The sequence below is a fragment of the Ranitomeya variabilis genome, chromosome 2, assembly GCF_051348905.1.
Source record: "Ranitomeya variabilis isolate aRanVar5 chromosome 2, aRanVar5.hap1, whole genome shotgun sequence".
In the NCBI taxonomy this organism is placed as follows: domain Eukaryota; kingdom Metazoa; phylum Chordata; class Amphibia; order Anura; family Dendrobatidae; genus Ranitomeya; species Ranitomeya variabilis.
The window spans coordinates 79,864,679-79,879,790 of record NC_135233.1 but is presented as its reverse complement, the minus strand read 5'-3'; the positions used below and the strand labels follow the sequence as shown (position 1 = coordinate 79,879,790).

The window sequence follows — 15,112 nt, the reverse complement described above, 5'->3', positions numbered from 1 at the left end:
TGTAATCGTACTGACCCGACGAATAAAACTGCTTTATCAATTTTACCAAACGCGGAACGGTATAAACGCCTCTCCCAAAAGAAATTCATGAATAGCAGGTTTTTGGTCATTCTGCCTCACAAAAATCAGAATAAAAAGCGATCAAAAATGGTCACGTGTCCGAAAATGTTACCAATAAAAACGTCAACTCGTCCCGCAAAAAACAAGACCTCACATGACTCTGTGGAGCAAAATGTGGAAAAATTATAGGTCTCAAAATGTGGAGACGCAAAAACTTTTTTGCTATAAAAAGCGTCGCTGGTTTCACACTTCCGTTTTTGTCTGCAGCGTTTTTTGCACAAAGAAACGCATGCGTTTTTTCCCTATATTTGACATTGAAAACGCATGCGGTTTTTTTGTACGCGTTTGGTCGCGTTTTCAAACGCATGCGGTTTTTTTCTGCATGCGTTCATTTTCAGAAATACAACCTGCAGTATTTTCTTGCGTTTTTAAGCACATGCGTTTGTTTGCGTTAAAAACGCATGCATTTTTATCGAAAAAAAACAGAAAACACACTGAAAAGCCACCCACCACCATCAAGGTGATAAAGGGATCCAAACCCTAACCCTAACTCTACCCCTAACCTCACCCCTAACCGTTTAATGAACATTTTCTGACAGTCATAGTGCCACGTATTTCAGTGCCACGTATTTCAGTGCCACGTATTTCAGTGCCACGTATTTCAGTGCCACATATTTCAGTGCCACGTATCACGTATTTCAGTGCCACGTGTTTCAGTGCCACGTATTTCAGTGCCACGTATTTCAGTGCCACGTATTTAAGTGCCACGTATTTAAGTGCCACGTATTTCAGTGCCACGTATTTCAGTGCCACGTATTTTAGGGCCACGTATTTCAGTGCCACGTATTTCAGTGCCACGTGTTTCAGTGCCACGTGTTTCAGTGCCACGTGTTTCAGTGCCACGTATTTAAGTGCCACGTATTTAAGTGCCACGTATTTCAGTGCCACGTATTTCAGTGCCACGTATTTCAGTGCCACGTATCACGTATTTCAGTGCCACGTGTTTCAGTGCCACGTATTTAAGTGCCACGTATCACGTATTTCAGTGCCACGTATTTCAGTGCCACGTATTTCAGTGCCACGTATTTCAGTGCCACGTATTTTAGTGACACGTATTTTAGTGACACGTATTTCAGTCACGTTTAGGGTTAGGGTGAGGGGTAGGGTTAGGGTTAGGGTTGGAGGTAAAGTTAGGGTTAGGGTTTGGATTACATTTACGTTTGGATTAGGGTTGGGATTAGAATTATGGGTGTGTCAGGGCTAGGGGTGTGGTTAGGGTTACCGTTGGGATTAGGGTTAGGGATGTGTTTGGGTTAGGGTTTCAGGTAGAATTGGGGAGTTTCCACTGTCCAGGCACATCAGGGGCTCTCCAAGCGCGACATGGCGTCCAATCTCAATTCCAGCCAATTCTGCGTTGAAAAAGTAAAACAGTGCTCCTTCCCTTCCGAGCTCTCCCGTGCGCCCAAAAAGGGGTTTACCCCAACATATGTGTTATCAGCGTACTCGGGACAAATTGAACAACAACTTCTGGGGTCCAAGTTCTCTTGTTATCCTTAGGAAAATAAAAATTTGGGGGGCTAAAAATCATTTTTGTGGGAAAAAAAAGATGTTTTATTTTCACGGCTCTGCGTTATAAACTGTAGTGAAACACTTGGGGGTTCAAAGTTCTCACAACACATCTAGATAAGTTCCTTGGGAGGTCTAGTTTCCAATATGGGGTCACTTGTGGGGGGTTTGTACTGTTTGGGTACATCAGGGGCTCTGCAAATGCAACGTGACGCCTGCAGACCAATCCATTTAAGGCTGCATTCCAAATGGCGCTCCTTCCCTTCCGAGCTCTGTCATGCACCCAAACAGTGGTTCCCCCCCACATATGGGGTATCAGCGTACTCAGGACAAATTGGACAACAACTTTTGGGGTCTAATTTATCCTGTTACCCTTGTAAAAATACAAAACTGGGGGCTAAAAAATCATTTTTGTGAAAAAAAAAAAGAATTTTTATTTTCACGGCTTTGCGCTATAAACTTTAGTGAAACACTTGGGGGTTCAAAGTTCTCAAAACACATCTAGATAAGTTCCTTGGGAGGTCTAGTTTCCAATATGGGGTCACTTGTGGGGGGTTTGTACTGTTTGGGTACATCAGGGGCTCTGCAAATGCAACGTGACGGCTGCTGACCAATCCATTTAAGTCTGCATTCCAAATGGCGCTCCTTCCCTTCCGAGCTCTGTCATGCGCCCAAACAGTGGTTCCCCCCCACATATGGGGTATCAGCGTACTCAGGACAAATTGGAAAACAAATTTTGGGGTCCAATTTATTCTGTTACCCTTGTAAAAATACAAAGCTGGGTGCTAAAAAATCATTTTTGAGAAAAAAAATAAAAATTATTTTCACGGCTCTGCGTTATAATCTGTAGTGAAACACTTGGGGGTTCAAAGCTCTCAAAACACATCTAGATAAGATCCTTAGGGGGTCTACTTTCCAAAATGGTGTCACTTGTAGGGAGTTTCAATGTTTAGGCACATCAGGGGCTCTCCAAACGCAACATGGCGTCCCATCTCAATTCCAGTCAATTTTGCATTGAAAAGTCAAATGGCGCTCCTTCCCTTCCAAGCTCTGCCATGCGCCCAAACAATGGTTTACACCCACATATGGGGTATCAGCGTACTCAGGACAAATTGGCCAACATTTTTTGGGGTCCAATTTCTTCTCTTACCCTTGGGAAAATAAAAAATTGGGGGCGAAAAGATCATTTTTGTGAAAAAATATGATTTTTTATTTTTACGGCTCTGCATTATAAACTTCTGTGAAGCACTTGGTGGGTCAAAGTGCTCACCACACATCTAGATAAGTTCCTTAGGGGGTCTACTTTCCAAAATGGTGTCACTTGTAGGGAGTTTCAATGTTTAGGCACATCAGGGGCTCTCCAAACGCAACATGGCGTCCCATCTCAATTCCAGTCAATTTTGCATTGAAAAGTCAAATGGCGCTCCTTCCCTTCCAAGCTCTGCCATGCGCCCAAACAATGGTTTACACCCACATATGGGGTATCATCGTACTCAGGACAAATTGCACAACATTTTTTGGGGTCCAATTTCTTCTCTTACCCTTGGGAAAATAAAAAATTGGGGGCGAAAAGATCATTTTTGTGAAAAAATATGATTTTTTATTTTTACGGCTCTGCATTATAAACTTCTGTGAAGCACTTGGTGGGTCAAAGTGCTCACCACACATCAAGATAAGTTCCTTAGGGGGTCTACTTTCCAAAATGGTGTCACTTGTAGGGAGTTTCAATGTTTAGGCACATCAGGGGCTCTCCAAACGCAACATGGCGTCCCATCTCAATTCCAGTCAATTTTGCATTGAAAAGTCAAATGGCGCTCCTTCCCTTCCAAGCTCTGCCATGCGCCCAAACAATGGTTTACACCCACATATGGGGTATCATCGTACTCAGGACAAATTGCACAACATTTTTTGGGGTCCAATTTCTTCTCTTACCCTTGGGAAAATAAAAAATTGGGGGCGAAAAGATCATTTTTGTGAAACAATATGATTTTTTATTTTTACGGCTCTGCATTATAAACTTCTGTGAAGCACTTGGTGGGTCAAAGTGCTCACCACACATCAAGATAAGTTCCTTAGGGGGTCTACTTTCCAAAATGGTGTCACTTGTAGGGGGTTTCAGTGTTTAGGCACATCAGGGGCTCTCCAAACGCAACATGGCGTCCCATCTCAATTCCAGTCAATTTTGCATTGAAAAGTCAAATGGCGCTCCTTTCCTTCCAAGCTCTGCCATACGCCCAAACAGTGGTTTACCCCCACATATGGGGTATCAGCGTACTCAGGACAAATTGTACAACAACTTTGGGGGTCCATTTTCTCCTGTTACCCTTGGTAAAATAAAACAAATTGGAGCTGAAATAAATTTTGTGTGAAAAAAAGTTAAATGTTCATTTTTATTTAAACATTCCAAAAATTCCTGTGAAACACCTGAAGGGTTAATAAACTTCTTGAATGTGGTTTTGAGCACCTTGAGGGGTGCAGTTTTTAGAATGGTGTCACACTTGGGTATTTTCTATCATATAGACCCCTCAAAATGACTTCAAATGAGATGTGGTCCCTAAAAAAAAATGGTGTTGTAAAAATGAGAAATTGCTGGTCAACTTTTAACCCTTATAACTCCGTCACAAAAAAAAATTTTGGTTCCAAAATTGTACTGATGTAAAGTAGACATGTGGGAAATGTTACTTATTAAGTATTTTGCGTGACATATGTCTGTGATTTAAGGGCATAAAAATTCAAAGTTGGAAAATTGCAAAATTTTCAAAATTTTCGCCAAATTTCCATTTTTTTCACAAATAAACGCAAGTTATATCGAATAAATTTTACCACTAACATGAAGTACAATATGTCACGAGAAAACAATGTCAGAATCGCCAAGATCCGTCAAAGCGTTCCAGAGTTATAGCCTCATAAAGGGACAGTGGTCAGAATTGTAAAAATTGGCCCGGTCATTAACGTGCAAACCACCCTTGGGGGTGAAGGGGTTAATGTTCTCTGCAGTCTCCTCTGTCTTCCAGAATCCCCTCTTTATCGTTAAGCACTGAGTCTGCAGTGGGGAAAGTCAGTCTAAAAGACAGTCTATTGCTCAGGGCTGCAGAGGGTTACTGCATTGATTGAGCTGAAGCTAGATATAGGTGAAAGGGTACGGGGCAGAGGGAGACACTTCCCACATCAGAGCACACCCAATGCAATGTGCGTTCTGGTCACAAAGAATTCTTCTAATCTGTTAGCTACCAATTAGGTGAAAGTGGAGGGTCAGGAGGCAGCGTGCAGAGTGTAACTATAAGCTGCAGGCGGGAGATGATCTCAGGCTGGAACAGTCTCCTGGCCGGGCGTGCAGGGGTTTTCCCCACAGGTGACAGGTCTAAGATGGCGCCGGGACTGGCGGGGAAATCCCAGCCCTCCACTCACCGCTGATAGAGGAGTGTCAGGGATATCCACCGGATCACCAGGGGAAAGGCGCGCCGCTGCTGAGGGTGAGTCTGTCCAGCTGTGTTTCCAGGCACAGAGGCCGGGTGGTTGTAACGGCGGTGCGGTGCAGCAACGGGCACCTTCAGAGGTGTCTAGTTAAAGGAGCCGCCACCACCCGTCCCGCTGCGATATTTTAAGATGGCGGCCAATGGTGGGATGGGGTGAGCTGGAGAAGCACCGACCTGCACTCAGACGTCCGTGCGTCGCCAGGTACCTCCGGGGCTGTGGCGCAGGGAAGCCGAGGTGGGCGAGGGGGAGACCGCGGGGGTCCGCAATGTTCGTACCTGCGGGGAGCAGACCCTGGGGCTCACACTGCAGGACCGTGGGACCAGCGTTTCTTGGTCTCGGGCAGAGGAAGCTGGGTCTTCTCTCAGAGGCGGCGCGTCCGTTCAGCAGCTCCGCTCACCACGAGGCAGGAACCAAGATGGCGCCTCCACGTCCCTCTCACCTCTCTCACCAGCCAGGGAGCGGGGGAAGGAGGCTCCACGAGGATCGCGGCCAGGTCCGGAAAGTCCCCGGGGTTCCACGGTATGAGGAGGTTCCACCTCCGCAGGTCGCTCCGGCACCTCACCCAAACCGGACCCGACTCCAGCCAGCGGGGAGAGCAGCTCCCTGGTAGGCCCTGGGGACCGCTTGTGGGTCCAAGGTTTTCACTGTGCCCAGGACACAAGTCCGCGCTTTGGGCAGTCAGAAGGCATTCTCTGGGTGAAGGGCTGCCAGTCAATGTCAATCAGGCTAGTAGATGGGCCATCAAAATCGTGGATTTGAGCAGATTGTTATAGCCAGCAGAGGAGCTCAAGGAAAACACGTCTTGCTCCTTTAGCTGCTGGCCACGCCCCCAGCAGTACATAAAATATTTAGACACAAATCTTGCACAAGAATAAAAACATTACATAACAAATAAATGTGGGTAGTTCAGGTATATAAATCACTGTTAATTGACATTAGTAAACCGGCAATCAGTCATTGCTGTCTACCACCCTTAGGAAATTATTATACATCCCCATAGCAGTAGGCACAAACGATTTCCTGAATGTCTCCTTCTTACACCTTAGTAGGATTAGATGGCTGCTGAATGTGCTCTTCTGCTTCAAGAACAGCTCGTATAGTGGGTGTGTATTATTGATCATTATAGCCCTACACGTCTTCTGAATTCTATCCTCCAATACCTCCTCAAAAGAGTCCAGATGGAGGCCAACAGCCGCACTTGCCTTCTTGATAAGTTTGTTGAACTTATTAGCGTTAGCTACTCACACACTACTGCCCCAGTATACGATAGCAAAAAAATGGCACTTGCCACAACGGTCTGGTAGAACATTTCCAGCATTGTACTGCACACATTGAATGACCTGAGCTTCCGAAGAAAGTACAGTCTGCTCATTCCCTTCTTGTAAACCTTTTCTGTATGACACCTCCAATCGAGTTTACTGCCAAGGTGAACCCCTAAATATTTGTAGCTCCCAACAATCTCAACCTCCTGGCCAGCAATATTGATCGGTAAGTAATCCTCCTTTTTCTTTCTATAACTCACCACCAACTTCTTGGTTTTCTTTACATTTAGTTCTAGACAGTTAGTCCAGCACCAATCCACAAAGTCAGAAACCACCCTTCTAAAATCCTCCTCCCCCCGGCCCCCCACAATGCCCCCTACTATCACTGAGTCATCTGAGAATTTTTGGAGGTGACAAAAATCTAATTTATACTGAAAGTCAGCTGTATACAATGTGAAGAGGAAGGGCGACAGCACTGTACCCTGAGGGGCTCCAACACTGCTCTGTACACTGCCAGATACCACCTCCCCCATCCTTACAATCTGCGGCCGGTCTGTCAGGTAGTCTTTTATCCAGTTCACCATCCTCTCATCTACCACCATATCAGTCAACTTATTACCTAGTAAGGGCGGCTGTAAGGGTACTGTAATGACAGGCACAGGGACCCTCTACAGACCCCTGACTGTCAGGATAACCTATCGGCGCCCCCTTGAACCTTGATGAAATTCCATTAGTTTTCTTTTTTGTAAAAACTGATACACTGACCAAACTCAAATGAAACACAGATCAAAAATACTGATGACAATCTTTGTTTTTTTTCAAGTACAAAAACAATGAATGTCTGAATGAAGCCTAACTTATATTTTAATATTAAGTACAATTTTAAATTAAAGTAAAACAGATACGTGATAATTTATCACATTTCTACTTACTGATGCCACTACTTTCCTTGTCTCCTGCATTTTTAGCAAGATTCATAGCATATTCGCATACTTCTGCTGCTTCTCTCTGGGCCAGCTGCCTGAGACAAGCTACAGCCGCACGTCTCAAGAGCAGATGGGAACTGCCCAAGTGAACCTAAAACAAAAATTATTATATCTAAGGGTGAATTCACATTCAGTGGTTGAACTTAGATGTTTGCAAAACTGTATAAAAAAATACATTTCTTGTCCTAATTTAACTGAAATACGTTAAAGGGGCTTTCCACTACTCAGACAACCCCTTCTGAATCCCTATGTTTGACCCCAATAAAATAATAACACTTACAGTATACTCACATCTGGTGCGGATGTCCTTCCAGCAGCATCAGCACTGGCTCTCCCAGGGATAGCATGACATTGTTATTTCACGTGATCCCTGTGACCAATCTTCACTCTCCTCTCCTATGAACAGAATTGATATACAGAGGAATTGAGAACCGCGCCTGCTCTCTCACTTCCTCCACATGTCTTGATTTGTCCGAAGAAGAGGGCAGTGAAGCAGCTGCGGATTGGCAGCAGGGATCGAGTGACAATGTCATGCAATCACTGGGAGAGCCAGTGCCGATGCTGTTGGAATGGCACTGGCAGTGAGTATAGGTGTTATTATTTACTGAGGGGAAACAGAGATTCAGAAAGGGTTGTTCAAGTAGACACCTTTACAATAAAGTATTTTGCCCCACAACCACTGCATTATTCCTTCTATTTTGAGTCATGGTATGGAAAGTTATTCCAATTTTATATATAAAAATGAACAAAACAACTTAGATTATATCTAAGCACAGCTTCTATTTCTATAAACACCCTTGTGCAATTATCATGCTATGAAAATGTAAACTTACACAGAGACAAGGGACCAGACTTGACAAGTTGACGTGACGAGGAGCAAACATGTGAAGCTGCTGAAGGCAGGAGATGGCAGCAGCCTGGACTAGTGAGTCTGAGTGATCCTGCATGATTGCACAGCCCACAAGACACGACGATCGAATGGTAGATATTGTTGGTCCGTTGCCTATGAAGGAATATCCCTTATTATTATTCTATGATATAGCAACTGCAAACAGTACAACCAATTATCATAAAACTTATGTTTGGATTCTGGATGGGAAAAAAACCCCAAAAAAACTATAAACAAGAAATGTATTACCTCTTCATTTACATCCCATTATATGTTATGATCATGAACATCCCAAAAGGTATTCTCAAATTATAAAAGTGATGGTGTATTGCTAGGATGAGGGAACCAAAGTCCTCAACCGATCCAGTGACTGGGGCCACAGCGCTGTTGTCACATCATATGCCCTTTTAAAATGTCCCTAAACGGCTTGAAGGAGGGAACAGTTTCCAATACAGCTTTGTGGCTGAGGGCTGAAAAGTAAAATAGTGAAGAGGCCGCAGTACTACATCAATGCTGTGGCCTTTCATTCTCTGGATCGGTGGGGTCCCAGATGTTGTACCCCCACCAACCATGGAGTAATGCATTACTTTTTAAAATGAAAATCTCCCTATGTGACTGGGAGATCTGCAGACCTCCTATACCAGTTACCTTGCAGCTCCGGACCCACAGTTGTTATGATTGCACCCAAACATCGACCCAGGCACTGATGCACTTCTGTATGTGAGGGAGGGACCGTCAGCAGCAATGTAAGCACTAAAGAAAGTGTTGGCTCCACATAACCCCGATACATCGGACCACTAGAATCCACGATTAGTGCAAGTGAATGGAGAGACCAGGTCTAGGAAGAAATTGAAAAAAAGTTTCTAAACTGAAGATCTGCAAATTTCTTATTATTAACACAATGGATACAATGAAAACACTAAGTCACATAATCAAGAACTTGAATATGATATTTTCTTACCTGAACTTCTGGTGAAGTGCCATCCTGAGCAAGTGCCAGGAGAATGCTGACGCTGGTCTTCAGATGCTGCCCTGACCCAATACCACCAACATACCGATGCAAGCAGCCGAGCGCAAGCGAATGGCCCGTTCTGGATACCACATCCCGAGCCGACTTCAGCCTAAATTAGTAAAACAAGAAACCAAGATGGACCGTATTAACAATCATACTTTTGAGTAACACTCTAAAATAAAAGATAAGACATTTAGTAGAAAAATACAGATTGCGGACCACTTCAATAAAGATAATGCCAATATGTCATAATAACAATGTGGGTCCTTGTAATTTGATTGTAATGATGGTGCGGGTCCTTGTAATATGAAATTAATGTATTCCCTTTACCAAATGAAAGGCAATGCAGTGGCAATAATCACTTGAATAAATCCCAGAGTCAGTTCTATCGTTCACTGCAGATCCCCCAAACCTCACAGACTCACTTGTCAAAGCTAAATTGAGCCATTCGGGCAATAAATGAAGCCTCTCCAACCACTTGAGCCATTCGGCCCAAGGCCTCTCCAGCGGCACATCTCAGGATAGGATTAGGATTATCCAAGGCACCCATAACCAAAGTCAAAGCGGATTTTCGGACTTCTTCTGGACCCAGTGAGCTTTTGTTTTCTGCCAGACCCTAATCATAAGAGAAAAAGGCATATACAAGCTTTACAATTCAATAGTGTTATAACATCTAGTATTAAAACCTTTACTAAGAAATAATAGAATCAGTGGATACTCCATGATATAATTCTGGTGAAAACTATAAAAAATACTCGAGCTAATTAAAATAGGGATTTTTGTGTACTCACCGTAAAATCCTTTTCTCCGAGCCATTCATTGGGGGACACAGACCGTGGGTGTATGCTGCTGCCACTAGGAGGCTGACACTAAGTGATACAAAGAAAGTTAGCTCCTCCCCTGCAGTATACACTCTCCTGCTGGCTCTCAGCTTACCAGTTCGGTGCAAAAGCAGTAGGAGATCAATAATAACATATGAGCGTATAGCATGTCATATTATATATGAGAGTACAGCATGTCAGATTATAAAAACAAGCATAAGCTAATAACAGGGTGGGAGCTGTGTCCCCCAATGAATGGCTCGGAGAAAAGGATTTTACGGTGAGTACACAAAAATCCCTATTTCTCCTTCGCCTCATTGGGGGACACAGACCGTGGGACGTACCAAAGCAGTCCCTGGGTGGGGACAACATCAGATCAGGCCCTATATAACTGCTACTTACAAGTGCGCCACCGCGGCCTGCAGAGTCCGCCTGCCCAGACTCACATCTGTGGAAGTGTGGGAATTCTAGTGCTTCCCGAATGCATGCGGACTGGACGAATCCGCAAGCTTGCAGGCGTGCCTTGCCGACGCCTGGTGCCTAGAACCCTCGATAGACAGGGAGATAGGCTGACATCTAGCACGGAAGGACTCCTGGATGGTGAAACTAATTCACCATGTAATCATGGGAGATGAAACGGCTAAACCCTTCCTGAAAACGGCAGGAAGCCTTCCTCTACCGTCAGGAAACCCAAATAAAGCGTCCAACCGTCGGAAGGACGCCGTCCTTGAGACGTACCTACTCAGAGCAGTCACTTCGTCCAGAACATGGGGAGCTAATTCCATTTTGTGGACTGGAGCCGAAAGAGATGAGGGAAGAACTATGCCCTCATGACAGTGGTAATACAGTACTACCGTGGTAACAAGGGATGGGGATGGCCTGAGGACAACCTTGCCTTGAAGGTAATAAGGGAAAAAAGTCTGAAAGAGCAGAGCAGCTAGCTCCAAAGACCCGTCAGAGTGAGGATATCGCAGAGAAAAAAGGGTGACTTTCCCCGATAGTAAAGTCTGCCCGGATGAAAAGGAGTCTACTGTAAGGCTCCTAGGACTATTATGGTCCCAATGATCTAACGGTATGCGATAGGGAAAAACTTTGTGTGAAAACTCCCTGTGAGAAAGTCCCTACTTGCAGTTTTGCTGCGATAAGGCGGGAAGATACTAGCTCCACAAACAATAATAATAATTATAATCTTTATTTATATAGCGCTAACATATTCCGCAGCGCTTTACAGTTTAACAGTTTCAAACACAACAGTCATAGGTAACAACGTTAATAATACAATAATAAAGCAAAATAAGACCCTGCTCGTGAGAGCTTACAATCTACAAACAAAAAACGGACGTGGTCAGTGCGGATCTCAGAGGATCACTGGGGCCCCTTTCTGCTTCCGAAAGGCTTTCGGAAGTTGTGGAAGGGGAGTTATGGAAACTGGTACTACGGCAGAACCAGAGCATGGAGTGCGATGGCTCTTGGATCTCGAGGCCTAACTACGAACTCGAGTATATTGGCCTTCAGTCTGGACGTCATCCGACCTACAACTGGAGAACTCCAGTGAAGGCAGATCTGATGGAAGACTTCGGGGTGAAGTTCCCACTGACTTGAGGCGGAACCCTGACGGCTGAATTTGTTTGCAGTCCAGAGTTCTACTCCTGGGATATATACTGCCGAGATCACCGAATGATAGATCTCGGCTCACCAGAGAATGAGGTACCTCGGTCATGGCGCCTGACCTTGGGTACCTGCTAGATGATTGACATATGGCACCGCCGTGGCATTATCCAATTGAATTCGGATAGGGTGACCCGCCAGAAGGCAGTGGACCTGCTGTAGGACTACCGTTAGGATCTCCAGCGCAATGATAGGGAGAAGGCGGCTGGCACAGGTAGTCACTAATAACCATTGAACCGGGAGAAAGGCCCTGGATGAAGAAGGAGCTCAGAGACTATCGTCTGATAGTCTGTTTGACTTGCTGAAAACGAGCGGAGCGAAGGAAACCGCTTCCATTGTCGTCACCATTTTTCCTCAGAACTCTCCTAGCAAATTGAATGAAATGAGGGGGTGAGTAATCAAGTCCTCAGAACTCTCCTTGCGCGAGCTCCCTGTTGAAGGGCCATGACCTTGTCTCGAGGGAGAATTACCATCCTTCTAGAAGTGTGCAGGATCATCCTCAAAAATGACATCTGCTAGGCTGGAAATGAGGAGAACTTGTCTAAGTGTAGCTGCCAGCCCAGGTGAGAGGGTATCGCAAGTGATATAGATGACTCAGCGTAGTCCTGGAAGGGCGGCTAGACAGTCGACCAAACAGGGCAGGACGAGAACGCCTCTAGGGTGAAAGAGGAACATGACAGCCACCATGACCCGTGCAAACACTCTGGGTGCGGAAGCAAGGCCGAAGGACAAGGTTGTGACTTGAAAATGCTATTGATGAATGGAAAGGCGAAGGAATTTTTGAAGAGGGTAAGCAACCCGAATGTCGATGGATGCCGGAAACTGCACCTTTTTCTGTTGAAGTAATGGCTGAGCGGAGGAACTCTATCCGAAGAAGGAGGACCATGTCAAAGGTTGTTAGAAGTTTGAGGTCCAGGGTCAATCTTACTTTTCGTTCCCCTTTTTGGAACCAAGATCCCTTAGATCTAGACTGTGCTGGACAATCCTTATACAATCCTTTGTCAGTCTCCCGCTCAAAAGATTTGATTGGCCAGTTGTTACTGGTGTGAGTCAAGGTAGTTAAGGGCTCCAGCCAGGAGACCATTGCTCTAGCAATCCATGCGGCGGCTAGGGAGGATAGAGCGCTGAACCCGAAGCCGCAAGACGGAACGAACCAGATTTGCTATCTGACAGTCCGTGGTATTTTTAATTGATGACCCATCGGGTAGGGATACTGGTAGGTATACCACAGGAGATTTTATCCGGTTAATCTGCCCGTGGCAGAATGTGCGGCTGCATCCAGTAGGTCATAGTGTCTTGCCATCGCCGCTCTCACCGACGGTGCAGAGATAAAAATTAGAAACTCTCGATCCATCAACCTCTTAACAAGGAAGTGGAGAGGAATTGTCCGCCTTCTTGCATCATCCGCTAAATAGTGGTGATGCAGAGGGGGGTGCTCGTACGCCAAAAAGGGTGCCTCTGTACATCCACACAGTTCAGGTCTCCGGGTGGACAGGACAGGTTGTCTGGCGTTAGGTCAGGATGCAGAAGAGGAAACATGGAGGCGACACTCCGTGTGCTCGTCTGTTGATGGTGTGGGGAGATCGGTGCCCTTTAAAGGACCCGTCGCCCTTAAAAATCAGGCCAGGCATGGCATCCCACGTAGAGGCTTCTGTCCAGTGAATCGCTTATCCGAACTGAATGGCAAACATTAATAAATAACATTTCCCACATATCTGCTTTACATCAGCACCATTTGTAAAATGTTCTTTTATTTTGTTAGCATTTTAGGAGGTTTTAAAAATGAAGCAGTAATTTTTCATTTTTTCAAGGAAATTTACAAAATGTATTTTTTTTAGGGACCTATCCATGTTTGAAGTGCCATTAGGGGTCCCATATATTGGGAAACCCCCAAAAGTGATACCATTTTAAAAACAGCACCCCCTGACATATTGAAAACTTCTGTCAGGTAGTTTATTAACCCTTCAGGTGATTTTCAGGAATTAATGCAAAGTGGCATGACAGAAATGAAAATGTGAGTTTTTACCACCTAAATGCCGCAAACTTCTGAACAGATTACTATAGTCGTCAGACTCTATGGCCGCTATTTGGTCATGAATTGCCATGACAAACATCAGGACCACACAATCATGATCTGAGGGCACCAATTGGGATAAATGGGATAAATAGGAAGCCCCCACACTCTGTTAACCATTTATATGATGTAGTCACTATTGACAGCAGCATCTAAGAGGTTAAACAGAGTTGGACGGTGCAAACACTGATCGCGGCTGATGCAGCAAGTTGTCAGCAATAGTGGACAGCCGACAGCTGCTGGATTGTCACCTGTATGGGGAGGCTATGCTCTTATATATCAGGTCAGTAAAAGGCGTATCGGCAGTCATTAAGGGGTTAAAAAACAAAACAGGAGAGCTACTGTGAGCCAGGACCTGGGGACAAGGGGAAATACCTGTCCTGAAGGTCCCAGAGCCCATCTTCGCAGCACGATAAGGAAGACAGTCAGCAAGCGGATCCTGGAGGCGGTCAGCCAAGTGGCTAGAAAGTACAGGTTCCGTCTTCCTTTCCCTGCACGTTAGGCTCTGGGAGGGCAAGCAGGCCGAGGATTGTGCGTATGCCCCAAACACTCTTGATGTGTTGGGGGGGGATAGAGTCCTGCATGATAGACACGAGATGGCACAGTAGTGACACACCTCCACACTGTGCTGTTGGTCTCTGGGGATGGGGGGGTGATCAGAGTGACACAATCCACTCTGTCGCCCGAAGCAGCCTAGAAGGCTGCTTTGTAAACTGTATCTGAAAGAGAAAATGATTCATTAATAAAACACAACACAACCTAAGAATTAGAAAAGGGGTGAGTGCTGCCCATGTCTGCCTCCTTCTGGCACCAAGCTAAAACTGATCGGCTTGACTTCGGTTGGTGGGTATACACTACTGAAGAGGAGCTAACTTTTTATTTTCTTGCCTAGTGCCAGTAGTATACACCCATGGTTTCCCGAGTCCCCCAATGAAGTGATAGAGAAAAAAGATAAGTGGCAATAAAGACCAAATACAAAATGGGGTCGGGACTTAAAAAAACAAAATTAAGAAACAACGAAGAGAAGAACATTTTATAGATGCATTGAAAGAAGACTTAAGGTAAGGTAGGTACCATGATAAAGGATAAGAATCCATAGTAAGAAAGTATCCAATAAGATTTTAGGCTACATTAAACCTCAAATTACACACTACAGAGCGTTACCTGCATTAAAGTGAGTCTGTCATCACAAAACCACTGTTCATACCGGATAGTTAATTGCACCTTCCCAACAACTTATTTTCCATCTATCTCCAAAACAAGTATGTGGGAAGGTGCACCAAATTGTTTGGCCATA

The 15,112-nt window shown here is 45.0% G+C and overlaps 1 protein-coding gene across 1 annotated transcript in view; it reads right to left on the bottom strand.

The window, feature by feature from the left end:
- Positions 1–15,112, bottom strand: part of LOC143804468 (HEAT repeat-containing protein 5B) — an 84,005-nt gene that overhangs the window by 37,998 nt on the left and 30,895 nt on the right. Inside the window, exons 18-22 of the mRNA XM_077282584.1 lie at positions 9,678–9,868; positions 9,202–9,361; positions 8,889–9,078; positions 8,185–8,354; positions 7,298–7,442 (exon numbers count right to left, since the gene is read on the bottom strand). Coding sequence (XP_077138699.1) covers positions 7,298–7,442; positions 8,185–8,354; positions 8,889–9,078; positions 9,202–9,361; positions 9,678–9,868 — 856 coding nt within the window. The remainder of the gene's footprint in view (positions 1–7,297; positions 7,443–8,184; positions 8,355–8,888; positions 9,079–9,201; positions 9,362–9,677; positions 9,869–15,112) is intronic.